Source organism: Simochromis diagramma, unplaced genomic scaffold (genome assembly GCF_900408965.1).
Source record: "Simochromis diagramma unplaced genomic scaffold, fSimDia1.1 OVJJ01000753.1, whole genome shotgun sequence".
In the NCBI taxonomy this organism is placed as follows: Eukaryota; Metazoa; Chordata; class Actinopteri; order Cichliformes; family Cichlidae; genus Simochromis; species Simochromis diagramma.
In genome coordinates, this window is record NW_024387523.1 from 1917444 (window position 1) to 1944675 (window position 27232).

Consider the following 27232-nt stretch of genomic DNA (forward strand, 5'->3'; position numbering starts at 1 on the left):
TGGAATATTTTCCCCTACATTCACACAGAACTTTTTAAGCTCTTCCAGGAGCCCCGCCTCACAACTAATTTCTTAACACATTAATTATTAAACATAGATGGCTGTGGCTCAGGTCATCTTTGAATCGGAAGGCTGGTGGTTTGAACCCAGCTGCTCTAGTCTGCATGTCAAAGTATCCTTGGGCAAGACACTGAACCCCGAGTATGTGTTTATGCTCCCAACCTGTTCACTGCAGTGTAAACAGAGAGAAAGTGCTTGTGTGATCGAGACATGTTTAAAGTATTCAAATAGAAATGTGTTATAGGAATCAGTCTGTTTACCAAATCTTCAGCCTTATACTGAAAATAAACCTGATCTTGAGTATTGAACCCCCCTCATAGTTCACCTTAAATGATACTGGTGATGTAGCTGTTCAGTTCTGCTCAGATAGAAAAGCAGTAGAAACAATAAATGAAGCTCGATCTTCAGCCGTTACAGCTCATCTCTGTACATTTTGTGTGTGTTTTTTTTAGAAGGTGGCAGGTACAAAAAGTCCAAACAGGAGTTTTAGGGGTTTAAGGATAACTGACATCATAGATGTGACACTACAATCTTTACAGGGTGGAGTACAGCTGGATTAAACTGACCAGGAGTGGCAGGGACTGAGAGAAACCAGTCTGATTACAGCATCATCGTGGTGCAGCCTCTTGTTTTTGTGATTATGCTCATACTGGTGACCGCATAGTTGATAAGGACTTCCACCATCTGCAGCTTTAGTCATCTGACTGATGCATTTTTCCAGTACAGCGATCAATGAGACACGTCCGATTTCATCCATGGCTGCCTCTTTGCTGAGAATCTAATTTCAGTTGTTCCATTAAAAGGAAATCGATGGACGGGGCCGTGCTCACAGGCTGTCCTGCTCCGTTTTCCAGGCAGACGCTGGGGATCCACAGGACACCGAGGTCTCCGAGGAGAAAACTCTGAATTGTGTTCAATAATGAACTTTGGTCAAGCAAGTACAAAAACAAGCCACGCAATGTTTTCTTTAACCGAAAGTTAACCATTTATTAATCAAAATAACAGTTTTTTTCCCTACTAAAGATAGAAGATAAGAATAAAACATGCAGCGACACGAGTTGTTCTGAAAAACACCGTCACGTAAACCTGCTTCTCCTCAAAGAAACAACAACTTGGGGGGAAAACAGAAGAAGAAAAAAAAAAAGGTTTAACTCTTACAGAAAACACCACAAAGAGAAAACAAATGACCGTATAGGTCAGCTTGTTGTTGACGTCTTTAACACTTTAGGGACCCCAGCATCACCTCTGTGCGTTTTAGCACCCGTGCTCATGTACTTGACTAAACTGCAGACGCACGCCATCAGCTTTAATGCCTTTTCTTTCAAGAAGTTCTCCGTTTCTTCCATAAAACACATCTTTAAAAAACCTTGAACACATTTATCTCATGGATGATGGTTTATCGCTGTCAAACAAATGTAAATTTAAAAAACAGCGGTGAAACTGGCTGACAGTAAAGTACCTAGTACACGATTAGTTATAAAACACACAAAGATGCATTTGGTTCACCAACAGACTCAATACTTCCTTAGAATACTGAATGTCAGGGATTGTTTAGCAAAAGTGGGTGCATAGGGTTTAGAAAACAAAAATCATCAGTAACTGGTTGTATATATAAAAAAGACTGGATATTCTTCCCGTCAGGCTGAGCGCAGCAACCGCTGAATCTTGCTCCTAAAGAGAAATATCACCGAACAACTTTATAAAACCAAGCCGAGGAGCTGCAGCGCTGTTCTTAAAATGGAATAGCGAAAACGAGCTTTCTACAAATGGACGTTACATTCATGGCAAACAAACACCTTTACTTAACAAAACGACCAGCTCTGCTCTGTCTGACAGAACCGGGGGAACGGGGTGGGGAGTGGGTTCTGCTTTAGCGTCCTCCTGTCTTGCGCCCGGCCCAGGACCGGGACCGAGAACGTGAGCGAGAGTGTGATCTCGACGCAGACCGGGACCTGGAGCGGGACGGGGAATGCGTCTGTCGGACTTCTTCCTCAACGTAGCGGGAGGTGGACGGCGGTTTGACGTTCTCTCGTGGAGATGCGGATCTGGAGCGGGATCGCTCTCTGGAGACTCTCCGGGGTCTCTGCTTGTATCTGAAGGCACACAAAGTAAAAGAGTGATACGTCACACTTTTAGATGCAGTGCAGATCAGATTTTACTTTCAACTGGCTGTGGGGTGACATGATTGACTGTCTGGTCCTTATTTTTTCCGCCTCTTCTCTCATTAAAACAGAAAACGGATGAGTGTTAAATGTGGAATTTTCTCCTCGGAGCATAAGGATCATTAGGGTTACTCCCAGGACTCAAATCTGATGATATCCCATGAATTTCTAACTTGTGGGCACCGTTACAGATGAAATGACGCATATTAGATCTAACAATAACTGGTAGAACATGGATAACATGAACAGTAATGTATGTAAAGGAGGAAAAGACTGTGGGGTTCAATAACATCACCACATCAGTACAAAAGAGCTTAAAAACCAGTTCATGAAGCTACCAGTTTTCACCCAGCTGTGCTGCTGTGTGCACCAAATGGTTTAAGACTGACACTGTCCAACAATTTGATGCTGACACACACAACATAGAGCCACGATGGCTGGACCACCTGGTTCCTTCTGTATTTTAAATAAATAAACGCGTCACACCTTGCTTTACACCCAACCTGCATCTTTCAGTTCATCTGCACACGACAGTCTTCATTCTGCAGCTGTCTCAAAAACAAATGGCAGTCGATGAAAAAAATAAGTAAATAAAGGACTCGTGTTAACTGCGATTATGGAAATGAGCAGCTGTCAACTGCAGAGAAACACTTTCTTCATTGAACTCATTTCATTTATTTCCTTCGAGTCCTTCTACCACCTGGAGTCGCCTTCGCCTTTACAAGCTGACGTCAAATTAACAAGCTGCTGTTTCTGCACCTCTCGATTTTTCCAACCTGGTGTGTTGTACCGCTGCAGCTGAACTGAGGACACAAGTGTTGTCTTATATTGTGACGTGGGTATTCCAGGGCATTTAGTCTCATGTTATCCTATTTGTCATTTAATGGTTGTTGGCAAAGAAAATCTACATTACTTCCACCTTCTGGTTGCAGTAGCACATTACAAAGATGGATTTTAGGAAGAAAAACAACAGACAGGCTACATCTGTGTAAACGTGGTCTTAGTCTAGAAGAGAAGTTGTACCTGTCATCCTCGCGGCTCCTGCTTCTTCCTCTTCCATACACCCGTCCACGAGACCTAAGGAAAAATGAAAACGTTATTTTCCTTCTCACAAAGAACACCCGGGACCCACCGACTCTCTTCTAAGAGATTAACTCACTCTCGAGGACTCTCCGAACGTCTGCGGCGGCGATCGTAAGACGGGCTGCGCGACCTGTATCTTTCGTAACTGCGGCTGCGTGACCGCCGGCGCCGGCTGTCTCGATCGTAGTCGTCATACCGGGAGGATCTTCCTGGGGAACGCCGCTCCTTTGATTTCATCTGATTTGGTGCTGGTGAAAAAGAAGAGGAGGAAGAAGTGGTTAAAGCAGAAAACAATTAAAACCATGATGGTTGATGCTTAATTTTAAACACTTAACAAATCTGAAAACGTGATTTAAAAGGAACCCCGACTATGACGACGCATACTGCAGATTTCTTGGTTGTTAAAACGTTGAGGGGGAAGGGGGAATCCTTTCAGTCTCAGTTCGTGACTGTTGTTTATGTCGCAGTGCAGTCTGGGTAATGATGCCTAACAGCTTGAACAAGAGTGTACTAATGTAAGGCTCATTGGGAAGCTTTTACTACACTGACTCGCCACAGTGGGTAGCTCCACATATTTAATTCAGCAGATTTTATACCGTTTGTCCTGATGCGACCACAAATGGATTTCTGTCTCCTCCTGGCATCAAACCGTGAATCTTTTGCATGTTAAATAAATGTGTGGAGCCACAGAACTGATGCAGGTTATTTGTTTTTGCCTGAGTGGCGACATGTATCATTCCAGATGAGACTGCAGCACACCTCAGCAGCTTAAGCCAGTGTGCTGATGTAACCGTTGGCTCATGCAACAACCAAAGCAGCGTAACTGAGCTGAAACGAGACCAGTGCAGATAAATTGCATGAATAACACTTATGCATTCTCACCAATTTACTCAGTAAATCTGCTTGTTTTCTATATTTTGAAAAGTTAACAGGACAATGTTAGAGTCGATTCTGATGTCTCCTTATAAATAAAAGGATAATTTCCAGTTGTTCTTCACACTGAGGAAAGCTTCCTAATACTAAACTGGTGTCAGATAAATTCAGTGTCTGCAGATGTTGAAAACAGAGTACCGGCATGTTGTTGGAAATGGGTCTAATTTTAAACGCCATGTTTCATGGGGAGGAGACCATCAGCTAAATATTAATAAATAATCAGGGTTCCTTTTAAAGAGATAAAACCGAGCTGGTCACACATTTTTCTATCATTGGAAGTCACAGATTAATATTTAAACCAACAGCAAAAATATTTCAAAGTGTTTGAATCTAATTCAGACACAAAAACCAGACACTTACTCTTCCTGTCGCCCTGTGCAAACTGGATTTCAATCTGGCGACCACAGACCCACTTCCTGTCCAGGCTGTGAAGAGCATCTTCGGCATCACGCACGTCCTCAAATATGCTGAGTGGTTAAGGTTTCTGTTTCTTTCTCTTTTTTTAAGGCCTCACAAATTTAAAGAAATGTTTTTTTTTCCTCCTAAACAAATAAAAGGCTTCTCAAGAAAAAGAACCATGCACTTCATAAACTTTTACTTTAGTTAAATTTGTGAGGCCCATGTAAAAACATTTATAAAAAGACACCGTTTACATTACTGTAAGACAGGTGAGAAAACAACACAAACACGCTCAGCTGACTGCTTTTTTTTTTTTTTTTAAGGGATAAAAGATGAAGCAAGCTCTTTTCAAACACATCATCTAACTGTCTGAGGGATCACGACAGTGACTATATATATAAAAAAATAAAAATCAAACACAATAAAACTGGATTAAATCGTTTCATCAGTGTCACAGGGAAAGCTGATTTTGGTGTCATGTCAAATTTGTGGATGGGAGGATACAAAATAATTCAGACTTGTTACCTTTGCCCATGCTTGACTTTGAACTTCATCTTGATCTTTACACTCTTTAACCGACTCCCACAGAGACTCGGGGGTTTCCTGCTTGCTTTCTCCTCTTAAACCTCTTTTTCTTTTCCCCATTCTTTGCCGCCATATCCAAATCCAAGCTTTGTCTCCGTTCCCTTTTTCCTCTTCATGCTTTACTTTCTCTTTTCAACCTTTTCCCTCCCTCTGATCCTGCAGGTCTGTGTGTCTTTACAGCTACTCTATATGGGTCTTTGTAACTCTTTGTGGCCGGTTTCCACAACTGGACGCGTTTACATTTTCTGAAGCAATAACAGAGAAATATGCGTGTTAGATATTCAATCAGATTATGTGCAAAAAGAAAATGCATCACAAAAAATAAATTAATAAAAATCTTCTCTGCCGAAAGGAAATTTAAATAATTTGTTAGCAGCAGCATACACAGTTAAAAGTCATTGGGAAAGGATATTGAATGTATGCAAATCCTCTTGGCTGACGTGTATAGAAGTCAAGTGGGATGTAGACATCTACTATCGGCCCATAGCGGCCAAACTCACGCCGCAAATCCTCAGGCCTGAACACCGTAAATACAAGTATAACTCAACTGACCATCACGGGCATCTCTACCTACATCATCAACCAGTGGCAACAGCTGGAAGAGCAGCTGCTGAATAAAGGGACAGTTCACCTCAGAGTACATTTTGTTTCCTCTTACCTGGAGGGTGATCCACCTGTTAAAAGAGCTCAAAGACAATTTGTATCCCAGCAGGACTGTTTTTAAACAGAGCAGGTGGCAAACACTGAGGAGCTCTTTTAGGCATTTTTTAAAATTTATTTATTTATTAATCAACCAAGAAACGAGAGGCCTGGATGACAAAGCAGGATTTGGGTAACTTCCGTATTACGAAGGTGTCTCACGTTAACCCAGCTGATGGTAACTAACCTGCCCCACAGTACATTAAGTTCGATATTAGAGAGCAGTGAAATCAACAGCCTGTATTTTTTGCTCATGATTCAATTGTGGTCACATAATCAGCCCATTTTCCATCCGTCCCCTTTGAATATAAGACTTCCTGATCATATATCAAATACAACTTCAGGGTTTTCCCTTCATACAAATGCTTTTAATGTCACTCAGAGAGCTTCTCACCTTCAAAGAAAGAAAAATATATCAAAACTGTCATTAAAATATAAAGCATTTGAACCATGTTGTGGATGTAATTTACTCAAGTATAAAATACCCTCTGTTTTATCAAGTGACCTCAATTAACAGGAAACTGGTTTTCTCTTCTTGTGGCCTATATATGTGCACAGTCATTGCAAAAATGAAAAACACTCAACTTGTGCAAAAAAGCTCCTCACAGTTTGCCACACTCTTCAGGTGAACTATCCCTTTAAAATATCCACACTTTTTAATATTAACATGCAATTCATGTTAATGTCATTGGTGTAGCACTGACACATTATAAACAGTTACAAGGCCGTCCACAGATGCAAATGTAAAATTGAAGAAATTAAGGAAATTAAGTTCAGGTCACAGTGTCAGTGAGATTAAAATCAGCTTCAACATCCATGTCAAACAGAGTTAATCAGTTGTGAAAGAGGTCAGTGATACTTATTTTGGTTTGTGTTGTTAATAGTTTTGGAGATGTTCATGTTTAAATATTGCCTCAGATTGCAATGTGTTTAAAAAGCCTGAAAGTGGTTGGACTGACCTTTAATTTTCAATATACGAGTTAAAACATCACAGCAATCATTGCATATGCCCAAACTTTGGATCATACATTTTTTGGGCAATTCTAAGATGATTGAGAACAAAATGTTGATGATTTCTGATCGATTTACCCATTTCACTCTGCTTTTAAATACTAGTGCAAAACTTTAACTAGTTATTAACACATCTAGCAAGTTTAGTATTTTTAAAACCAAGTTAAACCAACCCCGTGTGGTCAGATTAGATTAACACTGAGACTAAACCTAGATATAACAACAACAATGAAATATGATAATAACAAATACATGAGAAAGCATTACAGATACAGATTAATTCACAAGCTACACATACAACATTAAAACGAGCTTTCATTTGCGATCGTGTATTCTGAGGTCAGTATTTTGGCAGTTTAAATGAGAATTTCTGTGCTAATCACATTTAAATATACAAACTTAAATCAGCAAACTGACCTCTCAGATTGTAACTAATCAATTAACCACGCGTGTTTAAAATTGATAACGGCCAACAAACATTAGGTTAACGTTAGCCGAGGCCATTAATTTTTGCCCCTTCATATTAAATCCACATTGTAGGGTTTCTTGCCTCCTTTAAAATCTTTCAAAGTTTCACGGAGCTGTTTACCAGCTTTCGTTAGCCAGTTAGCTTTGATAGCTTGACTGTAAACATGAAAAAGTTCGCGTCTAAAGAGCAACACAGACGTTAATAATGTTTATAAAACCACAACAAAGACATATATGGCCAAAATAATGTAACGTAGATTTGAAATGCGGCGCTGCTCCCGTTCAGCGTTACCCTTTCAGTTTGCACGTTGAGGCCTACCTTGCCTACCAGGCTAACTTAACTAGCTACAATTAACACGAGTTAACTCGTAGACGAGTAGCAGCTTCTTTACGAGTACTCACCTGGACTCATCAGAGATGTTCCTGACAAACAAAGACGTGTTTGGAGGCCTCATGTATCTGGCCATAAAGTTACACTCACGTAGCAGAAGGATGTTTTCTTTTAGAGGGAAAACGAAAGGCTGCGAAGGGGAAAAAATTAGCAACGCATGCGCACTCAAAAGGCGCCTTCCTGCTTCTTCTTCGTTCACATGAAAGCGTGCACTTAAAAATCCCCACAGCGCCCTCTACAATCAGAATACCGCCTTACAGTAAATAACGATACGAGTTTTATAGTGTTTGCACATTTTATTTTATTAACTTCAGCTTTATTTATTTAGTTATAAGTTAACTCCGTTCATCTTCAGATGAGGAATTCTGAGAGGGATCCATGAGCTGGCCGGTCAGACTCGTTTGCTCCTGCTGGTGAAGGTTATAGAGCCAGCAGTGATAGTCTAGATATAAACAGTAAGCAGACACATTAGGAGAACGTGGATGATTCACATTCATAGCAGTTTTAAGAAGAATTAGAGCCACCCACCTCAATCATTTCATCCCCTTGAATCTCTCTGACTGAGGTAAACTTGTCATTTTCAGCTATCAGCTTCCCGTTCTCCTCTCTGACAATGCACTAACCAGGAACAAAATCATTGTTGTAGTCAATAACAATTAAATATTAAAAGGTAAATAAATAGCAGAGATACGTCTCCTGCTTACTGTGTCTGCATAAATCACATCATTCATTTCTGCACTGCTCCTTCCAATATTAATTTAAAATTCACAAAACTCTAAAAACTCAAATGTGTTGAGCATGAGGTCCCTGAACTACCTTAAACTTCCTTCCATCCACAGTTGTTATTTCTGACTCTTTTCCCAGGCTGAACGAGTGGACTTTGGTGCAGACTGGAGTCTTCACGGTGCAGGTGAAGTCTTTGCCGTTCTGCTCTATGATGATCACCGGTTTCACTTCCTTACGCATTTTAATAATCATTTGAGGTGCACCTGGAAAGTATAAATACAAAAAAAACATTTAATATATTCAGGAAATAAATAATCCTTTAGTTTTTAAAATATCTTACCTATGGATTTGAGAAACTCCTCAAGGTTTTCCTCAGAATAAACTTTCCAGGTGCCGGTGAAGTTCATGTTTGCTGCAGAGGATGTTGTCACAGTCTCATCACACACTGCTGGTTGGCACGCTGGGGATTTCAAACTCCCTGTTATTTCTTTAATTGTCTTTCCACTGAGGGGCCTCAGTAGCCTGAACTCATCCATTAGTCCTCATTCACAGTATCTTCTTTTTAATCCTGACATCTTTAAAGTATTCTCGCAGCCAGGCAGCGACACAGGTAGAGTCTGCTCCACCTTTTTTTGACTCATTCTACTACCTGCACAGTTTGAATCAAACAAAATCAGCAGTAAGAAAGACAGGAATTAAAGCTTTCCCTTATGATTTCAACAATTTTTTTTATTTTTGCAAAATAAACATATAACAATATGTATTATAAAGAACATTACAACTGGTAAAAGCATAAAAAGCAAAAACACTTTTAAGGCAAATGTGTGTAGGCAGCAAAAGCTCAGGCAGTCCAGTCTCTTAAACACTGACAGGTCTTGGAGCATGCTCAGTTAACAGGAACACACACACACAAAAAGAGCTTTGTTTACAAAACGTGGAAACATCACCAACACCTTGTTGGGTTTGACAAGAGCTGAAAACACTTTAGCGTACAAAAACAGGCACATTATAAACTGTGGAGCACGTATTAGTCATACAAACACACCGTCTGTCGAATTCCCTGAGAAAACACTGATCAGACATGCAGCGACAGCTGTGGAGATAAACACAGTGCTAAGCTTGTCCACAAATATCTGCAGCTCGTTTTTTAATTTTAAGCTCGTCAATGGCCTCTGATCATCAGATCGGTCTTTTTGTTACCAACATGAAACTTCAAGCAGCGCGAACATATTTACAATACAACATTTATGCATCTGATGCCGGAATTTTGTAAAGGCTGATGTGAGTGTGACTCGGGAACAATACAGATTGTTTTTTTTAAAGCAAAATAATCTGTTTTGATAGCAGTTTTTCTCAATTAGAGAAATTTGGCCAAGATATGTCAAAGCGGAACTTTTAAGGCCACACACTGTGCCACATAATAAACCTGATTATAGCGCCTAGGTTGATGCGTGTAGAGCAGAACAGATCTGGCTGACCGTGCAGTTTTCAACCTCTGTAGCCTGGCAATTATGTTTTAGCAAAGTGATCACGAGGGGGATCTTTTTTTGGACTTTTGGCTTAGGCTTATTAAAACTCAAAGCTATAGCTCAACTAAACATTTTCAGAATACTTCCGTTAGACTTAAAGAGAGGTGAATGTGGGTCTTTATAGAGACTATTATGGAGTATGTTAAATCGTCCTGTTTGATTGAAATCAAAACAGTCTATATGTCTGAGTTTGAATGTACACTGAAAATACTGAGTAAGTCATGAAAACATCAGTTTTGGATGTTTTACTTCAGTCTCATGTTTGGATATAGCTTGTTTTTATAATAAGTGCTGCTCTCACATTGACCAGCAGTCCGGAGGAGAAACTCCACGTGAACCAGGTTCACGGAGGAGCAGCTATCTGCACGGTGAGACTGGACAAAACACAAACTGTGAAAGAGAAAATGACATGCAACAATGGCTTCTAAACACATGTGGAGTGACATGAGGTGAGTGAAAAAGAAGTGCTCAGTGCATCATGGGAAGACCCCCAGCAGCCTGACTCTATAGCAGCATATCTAAGAGATGGTTCAGCCTCACCTGATCCAGCCCAAACTATAAACTCTATCAGGAAAGTTGAGTCTAATCCAATCTAAGCTTCTGATTCTACTTTTAGAAACCACAAGTAACCCTGCAGTTTGAGAGCAATGAGCTCTGACAAGATGATATGATACTATGAGGTCTTATTTTGGGAACTGTATGTGAAGAGAAATACTTTAAATCCAGTTCTGGATTCAACAGGGAGCCCATGAAGGGAAGTCGATATAGGAAAAATGTGAGCTCTAGTTCCCCTGTCATTACTTCATGGTAATCCATGACGGCTTTAAGTTGTGAGGATTCATCCTCTGGGCACCATAGATGAACAAAACGTCATGGCAACCCAACTAAAGGTTGTTTAGATGTTTCAGTCTGTGATAAATACCCCAGACAGACAAACACTGGCAGCCAACGGCGTTTATCAGCCGGGCTTTACCTCATTATGTTTCTTATCTGTGCTTTCAGGGCAGGAGACTCCACCCGTCTGGTGCTTCAAGCTCATTGAAACAAATGCTTTGGCTTGAGGCGCATGTTAAAATTCAAAATGCTGAAACTTCAGGCGGGTATAAAAACTTCAAATAAGAAATGTCCCCTGCAGCACGCTTTGGCAATTCTGCATGTTGCATGATAAAAAAACATGTTATGAACGTATGGAACGAAGATTGCACAATCCTACATCACAAACATACGACAATTTAAATGATAAATATCAAGCTTTGCTAAAGCTCTCTTGTCTTCAGGCCTCTCCTGTAAAATGTGCTTCACTCATGGCAGGAAGGTGCTGTCCTCATCATCCTCCGGGTTTGGACCGGGGTCACTGAGGCAACGTGATACTTTCAGCTGATCCCCCTGGTCGTCCTGCTCTTTTGGCTTCAGCTCGGCGTCCCTGTTGGCCCTCGGCGTGCTGCTCTGATCGGGCTTCTCAGGGGTCTCCTTCAGCTCGCTGACATCATCAGCACAGCTGGGAGAAGCCCGCCCTCGGGGACTCTCGCTGTCATCGTAGGTGTACACTTTGTGCTCTGGAGAATAAAGGCAGGGGCTCATTAACAGTTTAACACCTTCTACAAACACCTTTAGATTTGGTTAATTAGGAACACCAGCACCAGTTATACTTTAAAATAATTTAGAGCATGCATATTCACTTACACATAGAAACTATTGTTTTAGGATAGGAAAGGATTCAAAAGAAAAATTATTGCAGTGAAAATAACAAAAAAAAGAAATAAGTTAAACAGATTTTTACTTTTAATAGTTTATATCGTCCTTTGCTTCTATTTATAAATGACACACTTATTAATCTTTACTATTAATGAAAATGTTAAAATATTATTTATGGACACTTTTAGGCTTTTACTGATGTGGGTGGAAATATTATTTAAATTAATTTTGGAAAAATAACCTCATTATTAAACAGAATTAAACAGAAATCACAGGTAAATATTGCACATTTGCACAGTTATTAAAATGTGCAACCTCATCCACTTAATCTAATTTTCCTCTAGGTGTAAATGTTTATAATAATCTGGTTATTCCATTTTAAAATCCTAAGCCAGTCTTGTAGCTAAATATGATACCCAACACAGGATAATATGATTAGAAAAGATCCAGGGCAGACACAGTGGAAGACAAAAGGTATCCTTTTATCGATCCCCATAAGACTCATTCTGTTTAATGCAAAATATTTGCATCGTTGTACAGGACATATCCCGTGTGGAAAAGAAAAGTATTGTATTGATGCACAGACTTCCAGGTCTGCATCCGACAGCAGGACACAGCTGCTCAAATGCTCCAAAAGAATCCAGCAGCACAAAACTCAAAACAATGAGTGACTTTAAAGCCGGAACATAATTTTCATTCTCATAAAATCGTGCTTTAAACTGGCTCTTAGACTGACCTGGTTGAAAAAATACTTTTCTCACAGGGGGCGTCTCCTGGCGGTTTGCAGGGACCGTGAGGTAGTGGCTCATCTGTAAGAGAAGCATAACAGAGTTTAAAGAAGGACTTTGCAGGAAGTCACACCCAACAACGGAACAAAGCACTTTAGTATTGATTCTTATCCACAGCAAAACACAAGGACGGAGGGATCTAATGGGTCCTGAAATGATTCTGGTGCTGGATGGAAAGTCCTCTGACTGTCTGTTAAACACCTTTGTTACACTTTCAAGAGGTTCAATCACTTTTAAACTCAGCACCAGGACATATTAGATAAGCTCTCTGAAGTTTCTCTCAATGCAAAGATCCCTTTCTGCAGGGTTTGGCTATGCATTTGAGCATTTGATTTAAAAAAAATAAAAGTACCAGTTATGATTAAATAAAACCACAATTTACAAAATTAGCTGGAAAAGATAAAAAATTCTATTTGGATAATGTTTGGTCACTGCCGAGCTTTCCTTTGGAGCTGGTTAAAACCCCCCTTATTGTTTTAAATGTGCTGTAAAATAAAACTGACATTGACAAAAATAGTTTTTCCCCCCACTGGCTGTCTCTGTGTCTCCTCTCTGCCTTCAGCTCTGCCTGCTGAGGAGTTTTTACACTTCTCCTTCATATTTAATGTTGTTTCTTTGTAACAACTTGTATCTTGTACTTGATTCTGTTCATCTGGACAGGTTCATTTTACTTTTACTGCCTAAAATCTTTACACATTCCTGTAAATTGGCATTTTTTATTAGCCCAAATGACCTTTTTAACTCTGCGAGTTCTCTGATTTTAACTCTTTGACATTAAAAACGTGGTAGTCAGGGAACAAAAAAATAAAGCTTCAAACTAGATGCACAAAAAGTTGGACAGATCTGAAATGTTCTAATGTTTCTAATTTGTTTAAGTCGACAGCTTTAGAGTTTAGAGTTGTTTAAACTCACCCTTCTCTCAATCTCCTTCTGCTTCCTGAAGCGAGCCTCGCTTATATCGTCCTCGAGCGCGTCGTTTAGCAGCTCATATCTGCTGTACGAGCGAAGCTGCAGAGGAGGAAGAAAGTATTAAATGCACATTTATTTTAAAAAGGATGGACCTTGTTTGCAACTCATGAACATGCATGCAAACATTCAGATTAGTCCAATCCATTTTGAACAAGCCGTCGATGTCTTCCTCACCCTTTGTCGGGTATTCTGCAGGTTGGCTCGCAGGACTCTTCTGATCTCCTCCTCACGACTCTTTGAGATGGCTCTGCTCGGTTTGGGCGACCCTTTGGCCTGAACGTTTCTGTTTGGAAACAGTGAACAAATTTAAAGTCCAGAACCTGCATTAGTGTGATATTACTCACAGCTTATACTTTTTTTTTAAAGCCATTCAGTTAGATTTTAATGTGCCTAACACAGAAAACAAGCACAAAGTGTATCCGCTGAGGGGGAGAATTGATAACTTGTTATGTAGAGGATCAGCAGCATCAGTGTTTTTGGTGGCATCTGGCTTTACTTATAATAAAAAAAACTTCCTGAGATGTGTTTTTTAACCTTAGCTTTATGCTGGGGAACAAAAAGACCTCCATCCTCCACAAAATCAATTTGGATTAAGGGTTAGTTCACCCAAAAAATACAGGTATGTCCGGGTTACTCAGTAATTCACTTCAATACTGTTTTTGGGGAATATCTCATGCACAGAAAGCAGTTCTTGCAGGACTTGCTTCTGACATTTACCGGATGGAGACGGTCGACACAATCGTGGGCAGCTTGGCGGCGCTCCCGCTCTCCACCATCATCATCGCCTGTTTCAGCTCCATCTTATTGTAGAAGGAGATGAGCTGAGGCTCGGTGGAGCGTTCTCCCGCGATCAGCCATCTCTTCACATAGGTCTTATTGAAGCGATTCAGCCTGCATACAGAAGAAAAAGTTATTTTTTCTGTTTTGTAAAAGGGGGATACAGTAATCTGACTTTGCAGTCCTGTGAAAAACTGAGTGCACCCTTACCGTTTCCAGGACTTAAGAGGATAAGTAGCAACCAGGTGCTGTTAATCAGATGTGCTTGAAGTTTGAGCACTTCTATCAAAGCAGAGGTTTTGGCAGTTAGAGTTACTTGTTGATCTACAATCTACTGAGTCATCTCCATGTTTTTTTACAGGACTGCACAAAGACCAGTGGAAAATTTATTTTTCACATGGCTGCATAACAACTTGAGGGCTTCTTCTGAACTACAAAGATGGAGGTGATAGAGAGGATACATTAAGAAAGAAAATACATACTTGTCCTTCCAGTGATGATGCCCATAATGACCACAGATGTCTTCAATTCCTGTGAGGAGATGATCCAGGAACTGATGGCAAAATTAGTTTACAGAGGGTGTTATTTATACATCTTATACACTGTTTGATCTGTAGCCCCATCCCTCTCATATATTAACAAGGACTGATGTGTTTTCTTATACACGAAGTGAATGAAATTGTCACCTGTGTGTGGATCTCCTCATTAATTGATTCTTTGCTCTCTTTCTTTTTCTTCACAGCTAGGAGCTCCACCAGGGGCCTGATCGTCATCCCCTGAAGAAAAAAAGAGAAATTAAGTTTTAACAAAACATACTGCACATTTATTTTAGACATATAAACACACTCGCATAACAATACCCAATAAAAATACTGATTACTATAATTACTGATGTTGACACAGACGGGTGGAAGCCACAGCAACTTACAACTAGAGGCCAGTCAAGAGGAAAAAATGTGTGCGGGAAAAACATTAAACATAAAAGAGACAACTGATACACGTCTCTTTTCTTTATGTCCAGCCTCACATGCAAGCCTTTTTCCTTTGCCATGTTGTTTTTGTCATACACCTAAATCCCAAGTACTCGTGTTATTCCCACCTGCACGAAGACAGTGAAGAAGATGACGGTGATGATGGCAGTGAGGAACAAGTTCTTGATTTCATTATTGTTCAGCAGGAACCCCAGTGAGAAGGCTATGGCACCTCGCAGGCCACCGTAGGCAATAATGAACTGGTCCTTTTTGGTCAGCTTCACAATACGGAATTTATTGATGAAGGCTGTAAGCCCGATGACTCCTGAAACACACAGAAAAAAAAAAGAATTGATTAATTCATTATCAATATGATCATCAGTTTCCCTTTACTGGGTCTCTACACTTAACTGGTTATTGAATTTCACCACTGGATTTTCCCCATGAGGAAAAAAGTACAGGAGCAAGATTCTGTTTTGCTCAGGCAGCAATGCCATCATGGCTAAAAAAACAGTAGCGATCAAAGCCACCACCCACTGATTTGAATGTTAAAGCCTCAAAGTTAGTGTTTTGGTCTCTTCATGTTATTTCTTTCGAGCCAGAAGGGACCCTACTTGAATGAAAGGGTGAAGTTTTACAGTCATGGCCAAAGGCTGTGGAAGCACTGCCAAAACTAAACTTTGATTTACTTGCCTATAAAAAAGTTTGGAACTTATGAAATGCTTGTGATTGTTCTCCACTATATCATAAAAAACATAAAGAAGAATAATTTAAATAAAAAAAATAAACATTAGGACCACTGCCAAAACCCTTTGCTCATGACTGTAGACCTGATTAAACCAGGTCAGGGTAAGCAAGGCAGGCAGTGCTTGACCAGTTAAATCTAAAAAGCAACATCAACTAAAACCAAAGCAACCTCTTTCCCTGCATCTCTAACAGCACTCTGTCATGAAGCAGAACTGACCTTGCTTGGTTTTGATCACGCTGTAATCTGTACTGCATTTCAATTACATGGGAGCCTTTGGGTTGTGTCCAGCGTGCTAGACAAGCTAGCTCCTAGCTCCGCTTTCGCTGCACTCTCAGATTAGCATATATTACTATACAAAGTTTATTGTGTTGCTAATAGGCAAGAAACAGAGAACTTCCTGGTTTATTGTGTTTTATTGTACTGACCCAGCACTCTAGAGACCAGACAGAAGATCACCGTGAAGATGACAAAGATCCAGTTCCAGGTGTGAGGACCAGCCACTGTGGAAACCCCGAGGAAAATGAAGATGAGTGTGTCGCTCACACTGCTCCACATCTTCAGGAAGTATTTGACGGTGGTGTAAGACTTGTGGGAGATGTTGGCCTCAACATATGGCCGCATAATCACGCCACAAGCAATCAAACTGTTTGGCAAGGAAAAGAAGGAAAGAAGCAGTCAACGTAATGAGGTTTGATAGAAGTTTCTCTAAAGTTAGGGTTATTGGATTATTTAATGTATGATTTCAGCTGTGCCACTGTAACCAAGACAAAAACCTAGAGTCTGTCGTGGTTTTATCGACACAAACTGTATATAAAGAAGGATAAAGCGTCTTCTTTTCCTTTCGCATCAAAGCCACCAGACGTAGAGGAGTAAAAGGGCCACCGTCTTTAAGCTGCACATGTAGTCAAGAAAACAGACAGCTGGGTGGTTCTGTTGGCTTAGTGTCAAGAACAGTTTAGGCGACAGGATCTCAGTATCAAATATCCACCCACGGTGCCACCAGTGGGCAAATTTGATTTCTGCAGCAGCAGAACAACAGGGCTGTAACCCATAGATGAAATAATTCGACTTAAATCCAGGGGAACTGTTATATTATCCTTCTTTATACACAGTCTAAGGTTAACACCATTTCCCAGCAGCCCCTGGTTTGTGGGTAAATTCACAGTTATTAGTGCAAATATGTGACTATGCTGTTAATGGCTGGTATGTTTTGTAATGAATAAAAATGACATTTTTACCTAACTGCTAACTGATATTTGTTAAATAAATATAAAAATTTAGTTTGATAATTAATGTTTTATCAAGTTTACAATATGACAAAGGGGAGAGATTTTAATTAAGATACATTTAATTTAGTTACATTTTTAATAAATTTGCAAAAATGTTTTCACTTTCTCATTAGGAAATATTAACACTAGTGTATTATATCTGATACAGAGTTTTTGTGAGTTTGAGACTTCAAACCTTTTTATCATAAAGCTCAGAGACCGAGGGCTCGTCTACTTACGACATGATCCCTGACAGGTGAAAGATCTCCGCTGAGAGGTAAGCCATGTAGCTGTAGAGGAAGACGAACAGCGGCTCGATGACGCGCGAGTATGAGGTGAAGCGGGACGTAAAAGCTCCCACGATGCCGTAGATGACGCCCACCATGACACCTCCCAGGGAAACCACGAAGAAAGAGATGACACCGAGGACGGCGCCGGTCACGGTAATCGCCTGCTCGTGAGCAAATTCCTTAAACAGGTGATACAGGACCTGGAGCAGAAACAGCGGTGTTTGTGTTTGCTTTTGTTCATGATTGTTTCACGGACCTAAAAAATTGATTTTATCTTGATAATTTCATTATTTAATGGGTTTATTACCTGATCAGCAGAAAATTTATAGTTCAGAAACTTTCTCAAGTGAAAATTTATACATGAGAAAAAATTCCTTTCCTCCTAAATTGAGAGATTTCCTGCTTAGTCTTTATTTTTCTTTCACTACTTTTCTGTATCTATTTTTAGTGTTAACTGGATATAACAACACCTCAAAGTTTATTTGTTTTTTACTATATTTTAACATTTTATAGAAAAGTAATTAATTCACATTAAAAAGAATGAGTTTAATTATAATATATTTACTATTTGAGAATGCGAACGTTGCTCACCACAGTGACGGCATCATTGAGGAGCGACTCCCCAAACACGAGGATGTGCAGCAGCTCATTAATGTGGATCTCCTCGAACACGGCCAGGACGGACACGGGGTCCACGGCCGAGATGATGGAGCCAAACAGCAGGCAGGACAGCAGGTCCACGTGAGCCAGCTTGGCCGCATCAATCTGACAGACAGCGTACATCATCCCACCGATGAAAAAGACGTTCCACAGTGTCCCCACCACTGCAAACATCAGGATGGTGCCAATGTTCTCGGTGAAGGGGCGCATGGGCAGGAAGTAGCCCGCATCCAGGATGATAGGAGGCAGCAGGTACAGGAAGAACAGATTGGAGTCAAGGACGGGGGGTTGTTCTCCAGTCGCTTTGATGATGCCACCCACCAGCAGGCCAACAAAGATTAGCAGACAACTCTCCGGCACGATGTGAGACACAGTGGGGATGATGTGAAATCCTGCAGACACACCATAATCAAATTTAATACAATCATTAAGAAAAAAAATACCAAAGACTCCTTGGACTGAACGTTTGAAATGTGGAGTTGTCCACTCTTCTCTGTTTTGTTGTTAAAATATGATTTATGACACTAATAAATTACTTTTCAATATGTCGAATGTTCTTAATACTGAAAATAATTAGCAGTCAATGCCTGCATGAAGTCTAGAGCCCATGGACATCACTTTCAGTTGATGCTTTCCCTTGGGATAAATAAAGTATTATCAATCAATCAATCAAGGCTTGTTTCTGTCTTCAGTTTTGTATTTAAGCCATCTCAAAAGCAACTTCCTGAGTTGGTCGGTGCATTCATTAATTTTAACAATGTACCACAATGTTGACATGTCCTTTTCTAAGATGTTTGCTATGTCTCTGATATGTTTTATTTTCTTCACTTGCATTGACATCTGTCTGGACCTCACATTAAGAGATCCAAATTTAAATTTAACACTTGGGATCAACTCCAGAACTTTGATCTACTTACACACGTGGACAAAACTGTTGGTACACAATGGTCACAGAAATAACTTTAATCTGACAAAAGTAACAATAAACAAAAATTGTATGAATGCTAACCAGTGAAAGTCAGACATTGCTTTTCAACCATGCTTCAACTGAATTATTTAAAAAAAAAAAATGCATGAAACAGGCCTGGACAAAAATGATGGACCCACAACTTAATATTTTGTTGCACAACCTTTTGAGGCAATCACTGCAATCAAACGATTCCTGTAACTGTTAATGAGACTTCTGCAGGATTTATGGCCCACTCCTCATGAGCAAACTGCTCCAGTTGTTTCCGGTTTGAAGGGCGCCTTTTCCAGACTGCATGCTTCCTTCCAAAGATGCTCAATAGGATTGAGGTCAGGGCTCATAGAACGCCACTTTAAAATAGTCCAATGTTTTCCTCTTAGCCATTCTTGGGTGTTGTTAGCTGTGTGTTTTGGCTCATTGTCCTGTCGTAAGACCCATGACCTGCTTTCTGACACTGGCCAGCACATTTCTCTCTATAATCGCTTGATAGTCTTGAGATTTCATTGTACCCTGCACAGAATTAAGACACCCTGTGCCAGATGCAGCAAAGCAGCCCCAGAACATGACCGAGCCTCCTCCATGTTTTACAGCAGGGACAGCGTTCTTTTCTTGATAAGCTTCATTTTTCCGTCTGTGAACACAGAGCTGATGTGCCTTGGCAAAAAGTTCAGTTTTTGTCTCATCTGTCCACAGGACAGTTGTTTGAGCCAAAGTGGACTGCATGGGGCTATTACCATGTACAATAGCCAAATAGTGAATACACCTTGGATTAACATGTCCCTTTGGTCACATTATTTTCAGTCTTTTCTTGGGGTACCATCATTTTAGTCTCGGCCTGTGCCATGAGTTTATTTTTTTTAAATAATTCCGTTAAAGCATGGTTGAAAAGCAATGTCTGACTTTCACCGGTTAACATTCATAGAATTTTTATTTAATTTTACTTTTGTCAGATGAAAGTTATTTGTGTGACCATTGTGAGTTTTTCCTTTCATTGACTGAAGGGTACCAACATTTTTGTACACATGTGTAATTTGGCATAAAATAATAAAGGAATTTAAATTCTGAGCCTTTGAAATAGAGGACTGAGTATGTTAAACACCTTGAATTAAAGTTGAAATTTTTCATTTATTGTTTGATTTAAAATCCACTGTGGATAACTATCATCTAACTCTCACCATCAGAGAGTCTCTCAGTCTTGTTCTCTAAAACCTAAAGAATTATGGATTTGATCAACTGGTCCCTAAAAAAACATGACACCCTATTCTAAACGAGAAGCCTGGGCTCAGGAGAGCCCGATTGTCCTGCAGAGACGTTTGCTGCCGGATACTCGATGGTCATTCGCAACTGTTGATGGAGGGCATTGAATGAGATTTGCCTATTCAGAGTTCTGGCTGACTGGACCTGGCTTATCGAAGAACAAAGAAAGTGGTTACAGCTGTTCAAAACCCCACAAGGCTGGCCGACATGATTGACATTTTAGCTAAAAACTTTAGAGCAGACATGCACTTGTCTCCATGTGTTGCACCTTTTAAACATGTCAGGTGAACACATTTGAAAGCACAGTTTCCTGAAGAACAAATTTTAAGTTTCATGCACCGGCCTCCACTTATAGGGTTTCATAATGGTTGACAAATATATGAATAAACCATTTATCAAAACATTATATATGGCTCATAAATGCTGGCTTAGAAGAAACTTGGATAGAAAGCACCTGGGAGAGCCTGAGAGATCAAACTGAACCGATTACCAATCTGAATTAAAAATTTGACTTTCTCCCTGAAGGATCATGGGAGAAAGTATCATTAGGATTAAATGGGACCTGCACTCACTGGCCACTTTATTAGATTCAGCTTCTCAATAATACAATCAGCCCACTGATTCATTCAGCCAATCACATGGTAGCAACTCAATGTATTTATGCATGTGGAGATGGCTAAATACACTGAAGCACTGGAAAGGGGAGGAAAGGAGGTTTACGTGACGCTGTGATCTCCAGGGTTTACAGAGAACGGACAGAAAAAGAGAAGATATCCAGTGAGCGGCAGATCTCTGGTTAAAAATGCCGTCATGATGTCAGAGTTCAGAGTCACTCGAGCTTAGAAATGTCTCTGTGAGAACATGATAGTAAAGGATATTCCCACTGCACACAATTATACACAGAGTGCTTCAGTTATTTTAGGACAAAGCTGGACAGAACATCTATTTCCTGTTTCCAAAGCAAACGCTGGATTCAGACCTATGAAAGGGATCTCTGTGGAGATTTGTGGTACTCAAACTTTTCAAATAGCCTTCAGGTTTGACACAGCTGGACCCCTCCTACTTTGGACTCCTTATTTTACTAATTATATCATTCATATGTCAGTTTAGCTCTAAATTGCTGCAAATTTTAATGCGGGAGACTATGTTGAATTTTATTGGAGAATTAAGTTATTTATTATTATTATTATTATTATTATTATTATTATTATTATTATTATTATTATTATTAATATGGGGATATTTTAGACATTTATTAAAGACAGATGTTGCGCTGTTGCAGCTAATGGTCCAGATGCAGATAACTAAGAAGAAAACAAAACAAAATAATAATCCCGGTGGAAGATTTTCTCACAATCTGGCAACCCAGTGACTCTGTTGTTACCATTTTAGTATATTTTGTTGGCTTTTTAAAGCATAAATAAAGTTTCAGTTTCTGTTTGTGTCTGCTTTTGATTTATAAAACCTGTAAGTTTTCTACTTTAAGATTTCAAAAAAACAAAGCTGAACACAAGCAGTGAGGGTACAAATTGTTCTTCTGCTCGGTGAAGCTGCAGGCCTCCCTACAACTACTGTAGCTCTTTCTTAGGACATTTTCAACACAGAAAAAGATCCATTCTGACTCTTTTGGTGCTATATTATCCACCATGTTAAATGTCTAAAACATGTGGTGTTTTGCGGCGACTCTGATTGGCTTTCTCAGTCTCTCCTGTGGGTTTCCATTGGCTGAGCGGGGACAGCGAGGTTCTTTAGCGTCTTATCTGTTTGTCCAGCTGTTGTGACCGAGGGCCTGTCCGTCTTCCTGTCCTAATGCAATGCTTGATAACAAAGATCTCAGTGTGCAGAGTCAGGGAGGGGATGTGGGGGCGAGGGAGGCTTCAAGCAAAACCAGTGACTGCATAAACGTTCTTTACAGCAGCCTGGACCGCGGTCACATGTCGGGGAGACTGAATGTCAAAGCTTCTTTTAGCTCATTTGAATGTTTTGTTATTTCTGGAGATGAATTTCAAAAGTAACAACTGTCAGGTTCCTGAAATCTCTGCTTGCTACAAAGTGCCGGCTACAAACAACAAAAACTCCAATGACAAATACACAGCTGCTAACAGTTTAGATAAGCAATGAGTCATTTAAGTCTTTTCTTGGTGGGAGGAAATTCTTTGTTAGTAGCTTCACATATGAGCATTTTTAAGTTTTTTTTAAGCTTCTGTAACAGCAAACTCAACAGTTTTTAGGTTTTCACTGTTACAAAGACAATAACAAACATTTTATTATGTTTAACTTGCAAAGAATTAGCATTTAAATATTAAAAAATAATTAAAAGATTCAGTGATTAAATAAAATAATGTTAAATGCAAAGCATTTTTAAGCTTTATTTGGTGCAACTACCAGACAGTAAAGCTGACTTGTGTTTTTCTGCATTATTCCATCATATATATACACTGACCCTGTGGTGGATGCTCATATTAAGGTTCAAGTGATGAGGTCAGCCAAACCCACCTGGTGCCCAAACCCTTCCTCAGAGAGAAATCAGAAGAAGCTGGTTTAAACTGAGCATGAAGGGAGACACGGCTTGTTTTGACCCGTGAATCATGCAAAGCTACTCTAATAGAGTCCAATAATAAAATTATATAGAAGATGAGTAGAATATGTCCTCTTTAACGAAAGCAGCTGTCATTTATACTGAAACAGTTTTTCGCTTTGCAGTTGTTTATGCTGGATTAACACGAGCTTACTGCGTGTTTTCTGTGTTTTCCATCAATACGTGAGCTTTCCGACAAGGAATAACAACATCCTGGACCACGTCTACAGCAATGTAAGGGGCGCATACAAGGCAGTGCCTCGCCCACATTTTGGACAGTCCGACCACATTTCTGTGTCTCTCTATCCAGCATACAGGCAGCTCCTCAAACGAGCCCCGTGAGTAAGTAAAATTACTAAAGTTTGGAGTGAAGAGACTAATTCGGTGCTTCAGGACTGCTTTGGTGCTACAAACTGAGGTGTGTTTAAGACTGCTCCAATGAGAGAGGACAGTTCTGTGGATTTAGAGGAATAAGCATCAGTGGTCACCAGCTACATCAGCACATGCATTGACAATATTGTCCCCACCAAGTGCTATAAAACATATCCAAATCAGAAGCCATGGTTGAACTGTGAGGTACGTTCCATGCTACATGCACGCTCCATTGCATTTACCTCTGGTGACGCAGAGGGCTACAAAAAGGCCAGATATGACCTACTATTGACCCGAGGATGAGGAGAGACCAGCACGCCCCACTATACATCAACGGGATTCAGGTGGAGAGGGTGAAGACCATCAAATTCATCGGCACCCACATTAGTGAGGATCTCACCTGGACCCATAACACATGGCAGATCATGAAGAAGGCTCAACAACGACTTTTTCCTAAGGAAGCTGAGAAAATTTGGATTAACCTCGAAACTTCTCAGCAAGTTTTACATATGCACAGTGGAGAGTATCCTGACAAACTCCATCGCAGTGTGGTATGGAAACGACACCACTCAGGACATGAAGGCTCTCCAGCACAACTCATTTGTGGAGTACCCCTCCCACCACTACAGGACATTTACAGCACTCGGGTCAGGAAAAGGACACACAACATCATCAAGGACAAACTTCTTGAATCGCTTTCAACACAAAGATAAAGAAAATAAACAGATAAAAAGAATGTAAATAGATGACTGAAACTTTAAAGAATGTGAAGACAGTGGAACCATAAAAGGTGATGCTCGTCTTCATTGGTGCAGACCTGCAGCTCTGAGGCTTCTTGCTTTGGAAATCGGTCAGCTTGTTTGTATCGGAGCATTCTGCACCTTTATAATTGCATCTTCAATAGAACTTGCATAAGTAAACAACAAAATAAACTTGGACTTTAAATAATTTCTGAAAGCTGCCTGAGAAGTCAGCTTAGAAGGACGTATTTATTCATGTTGCGTTGCTTCATTAGCGCGACACTCACCAAGTTTCATGAACAGGGCCAGGAGGATCCACAGAGAGATCTCAAAGGGCGTCCTAACATGTTCATAGTTGAAGGAGAGGACGGGGAAAGTCTTTTTATGAGCCGTGGAGTTTGCTTGGCTACGGGAATCCTCTTGTATCGTTCCGGATGATTTTTCTGAAACAACGTCATGACTCGCGAAGCCACGAGAGAAGAAAACGAGAAATAAAAGGCACAATAACCCCGTCAGTCGCAGAGTGGAGCTCCTCTGGATTGGAGCCATTTTCAGCTGGTCTGAAGGATGGACCGCCGCGGCTGCTGTTGCTGCTGCTCAGATCCGAGGAAGATGAGGGTGAGGATAGGATGGGAAGAGAGCTTGGGGAGCCACGGAGAAGCGCGCACGTTTACGCACAAACTCTCCAGGCATGTTAAAATCACGCATAACGCTGTCTTCTTGCCATCAGCTGGAGGTTTTACAGGTGGTTTAAACCCACCTGAGTCTTCAGTTGATCTCGATTTTCTTTCCTCCCCTTTTAGTGCAACTCTAAGAAGTTACATTCATCACATGGATTTCTATCTTGATCACACCCGCTCCTCTCTTCCTTCAGGGGCTGCTCGAAGCGAAGTGCCACCTGCTGGAGTGGAAGACCAAAACCGGCCACCAGGAAGAGTACAATATTACATTGCACTTCTGACTTTTTGTTCTGTAGTTTTACTTCTTAGATTAGGTTCCAAATTAAATAAGGTATATAATTTTAATAATAGGTAAATTAGGGGTGTTACACATGCAGTACAGGGCTCAGAAGCAGCCCATCAGAGGGTCTTTTAGCTGGTCCCTACTTGCAAAACGAAAGTAAAGGCTTTGTTCCTTTTGAGATTCAGTTTGTGTGTCAGCAGTGTTCATTTATATTCTTTGAAGAAATTTAACAACCTGTAAACTAAACATTGCATAGGCATAGGATCAAAATGAATCCCACGTGGTTCCTTGTTGCTAAAACTTGTATTCTACCATCAGCAGAGCAACACAGTACTGCCTACAAGTTTTGGCATACCCCTCATTTCTTTGCACCTTGCTAGGAAAAACAAAGAAATGACTGTAAACACTGTATACAAGGGAAAACAGTTTGTACAACAAAAATTAAAATTAAATTGGCGAGGGGGCAGCTCAAAACTTTTGCACAGTTCTGTATTATAATTTCACATTTTTAACATGTGATAGTTACGCAGTATAAACTAGTGTTGCACTGAGATTATGTACCCACTTCTCATGTGATTTAAACAGCACTGGCTCAGTATCACATAATGCCAGCTTAAACTGAGGGAGAAAGCAGTGTGATAAATCACAGCTTCCTGTTACCACAGAGGATGCGTCTGCATCAGTCAGCAGCCAGAATAAGAAGTCAATCTGCTCTTTGGTCGTGACTCATTTGCGGTTTTATTTGCTCAAACCGTTCCTGGGGATCCAGAGATCTGCGATTGTGAAATCAAATGAGCTCAAACACCTTCTTAGGTTTATCAATTTAAACATAAATTAAATCAGAATTAAACTGGCTCACACATCTGTGTCTCCATCTGTCACCAGCACAGAAGAATGAGTAAAAACCAACATCCAAACTCATTAGACACACCATTTATTTTCAAACACGGCCTGTTCCCACTGTGCCAGCTTTCCTCTTCTGGCGGATGGAAGCAGCTGCCTGCAGGCTGTTTGCTGTTAATCAGTCTCAGAGCTGTTAGCTGCAGAGAGATGAAGACAAATGGATTTATTAAGTACGGGTTCCAGAGAAAAGGATTTGTTTTGGGCACTTGATCAGAAGGCTAAAGAATTAATCCACATACAAATATGAACACTCCCTTTTCCATGTTTAGGTTCAACTTTAAATGAATGCAGTTCAAACTAACAGGCTGTCCACTCTGAAAAGGAAGCAAAAGACTTAATGTGCTAGAAAGTTTATTCTGTTCATCTGGACCAGGTAAACATTTTCTCCCAGGTGTCATCCACATACCTGAACCACTGGCCAGGTGCTGCTCCAGGATCAAACCTCTCTTCATGCATTGCTGGTCTTTGGATATGAAATATGGAGATTGAAGACAGTGCCAAGCAGTGGCGGTCCTAGCCTGTTTGGCGCCGTGGGCAAACACTCCCTCTGGCGCAACTGTAACCCACATAATTTCTTTAAGGATTAATAAAGTTTCTGCTGTGTGGGTGGGCAGCTAGAAATCACTGGTGGGCAACATGAGTGAGGAGAAAACTGGAGCAGCCAAGCAGGGAGCTGCAGGTTGCTGGTTTGAGTCTCTGTTCAGATGCTGGTGTCTCCTCTCTCTGAGATGTCTGCAAACAGTCCCAGATAAAACAATAAGGATAATAAACAAACACGTGACTAAAATAACAATTATGACTCTGATGTGTTTCATGTGTAGCAGGATGGCCTCTATACAGCAGTCGCTGCAAGCATCCACATCGGCACACTTACTTTTCTTTAAGCAGGCGTGCTGGGCTCCTCCTAAGGAAAGTGTGAAACTTCATTTCCTTCATGCTGGTGAACTTTTTACCAAATATTTTCATCAAAGCTTCTCCATCACTGACAGGGATTGTTTGGATCTTCACACTCATCTCCACGAACCCTAAAAAATGAGTCTCACTTTGCTCATATAATGCCAGGAGTGTCTCCATATTTCACAAAAGTCTGTGCAAACATGTAACAGTATCCCATATTCATATAAATATTATTGATATTATAACAAAAGCTGTCACCAACACAATTGTCCCAAGTGCTTTTTTTTATTAGTTATTGCTAATGCTTGATTGCAGTTCTGCTAGATGACAAAACCACTTATTA

At 40.4% G+C, this 27232-nt stretch overlaps 3 protein-coding genes across 3 annotated transcripts; all 3 read right to left on the minus strand.

Moving 5' to 3' along the window:
- Nucleotides 1-1021: 1021 nt before the first annotated feature.
- On the minus strand, nt 1022-7974 carry LOC120726667 (serine/arginine-rich splicing factor 10-like). Its single transcript, XM_040020421.1, has 6 exons — nt 7803-7974; nt 5635-5739; nt 4599-4702; nt 3382-3553; nt 3246-3299; nt 1022-2153 (listed from the first exon to the last, which is right to left on the minus strand). Exons 1-6 carry the CDS (start codon nt 7865-7867, stop codon nt 1931-1933), a joined length of 723 nt encoding a protein of 240 aa, XP_039876355.1. The 5' UTR covers nt 7868-7974; the 3' UTR covers nt 1022-1930.
- Nucleotides 7975-8072: 98 nt separating this feature from the next.
- On the minus strand, nt 8073-9189 carry LOC120726668 (fatty acid-binding protein 10-A, liver basic-like). The gene is made up of 4 exons (XM_040020422.1): nt 8858-9189; nt 8608-8780; nt 8320-8409; nt 8073-8233 (listed from the first exon to the last, which is right to left on the minus strand). The coding sequence occupies exons 1-4, from the start codon at nt 9051-9053 to the stop codon at nt 8183-8185; spliced, it is 510 nt and encodes a 169-aa protein (XP_039876356.1). The 5' UTR covers nt 9054-9189; the 3' UTR covers nt 8073-8182.
- Nucleotides 9190-9225: 36 nt separating this feature from the next.
- LOC120726664 (Na(+)/H(+) exchanger beta-like) lies at nt 9226-25003 on the minus strand. The gene is made up of 12 exons (XM_040020417.1): nt 24414-25003; nt 18144-18604; nt 17502-17752; nt 16420-16637; nt 15375-15571; nt 14962-15051; nt 14758-14828; nt 14216-14389; nt 13673-13781; nt 13442-13537; nt 12478-12550; nt 9226-11602 (listed from the first exon to the last, which is right to left on the minus strand). The coding sequence occupies exons 1-12, from the start codon at nt 24673-24675 to the stop codon at nt 11349-11351; spliced, it is 2256 nt and encodes a 751-aa protein (XP_039876351.1). The 5' UTR covers nt 24676-25003; the 3' UTR covers nt 9226-11348.
- Between the last annotated feature and the right edge of the window lie 2229 nt (nt 25004-27232).

Excerpts from the sequence above, each read along its gene's own strand:
- LOC120726667 (XM_040020421.1), bottom strand. The coding sequence starts at position 7,867 with ATGGCCAGATACATGAGGCCTCCAAACACGTCTTTGTTTGTCAGGAAC. Across the intron at positions 4,703-5,634 it reads AGAGGATTTGCATACATTCA|ATTTGAGGACGTGCGTGATG; the intron begins ATATCCTTTCCC and ends ACCACTCAGCAT. Across the intron at positions 3,554-4,598 it reads TGCACAGGGCGACAGGAAGA|CACCAAATCAGATGAAATCA; the intron begins GTAAGTGTCTGG and ends CTTTTTCACCAG.
- LOC120726668 (XM_040020422.1), bottom strand. The coding sequence starts at position 9,053 with ATGGATGAGTTCAGGCTACTGAGGCCCCTCAGTGGAAAGACAATTAAA. Across the intron at positions 8,410-8,607 it reads TGGATGGAAGGAAGTTTAAG|TGCATTGTCAGAGAGGAGAA; the intron begins GTAGTTCAGGGA and ends GTTCCTGGTTAG. Across the intron at positions 8,234-8,319 it reads AAGGGGATGAAATGATTGAG|ACTATCACTGCTGGCTCTAT; the intron begins GTGGGTGGCTCT and ends GTTTATATCTAG.
- LOC120726664 (XM_040020417.1), bottom strand. The coding sequence starts at position 24,675 with ATGGCTCCAATCCAGAGGAGCTCCACTCTGCGACTGACGGGGTTATTG. Across the intron at positions 17,753-18,143 it reads TCAATGATGCCGTCACTGTG|GTCCTGTATCACCTGTTTAA; the intron begins GTGAGCAACGTT and ends TTTCTGCTCCAG. Across the intron at positions 12,551-13,441 it reads AGAAGGAGATTGAGAGAAGG|ATGAGCCACTACCTCACGGT; the intron begins GTGAGTTTAAAC and ends CTTCTCTTACAG.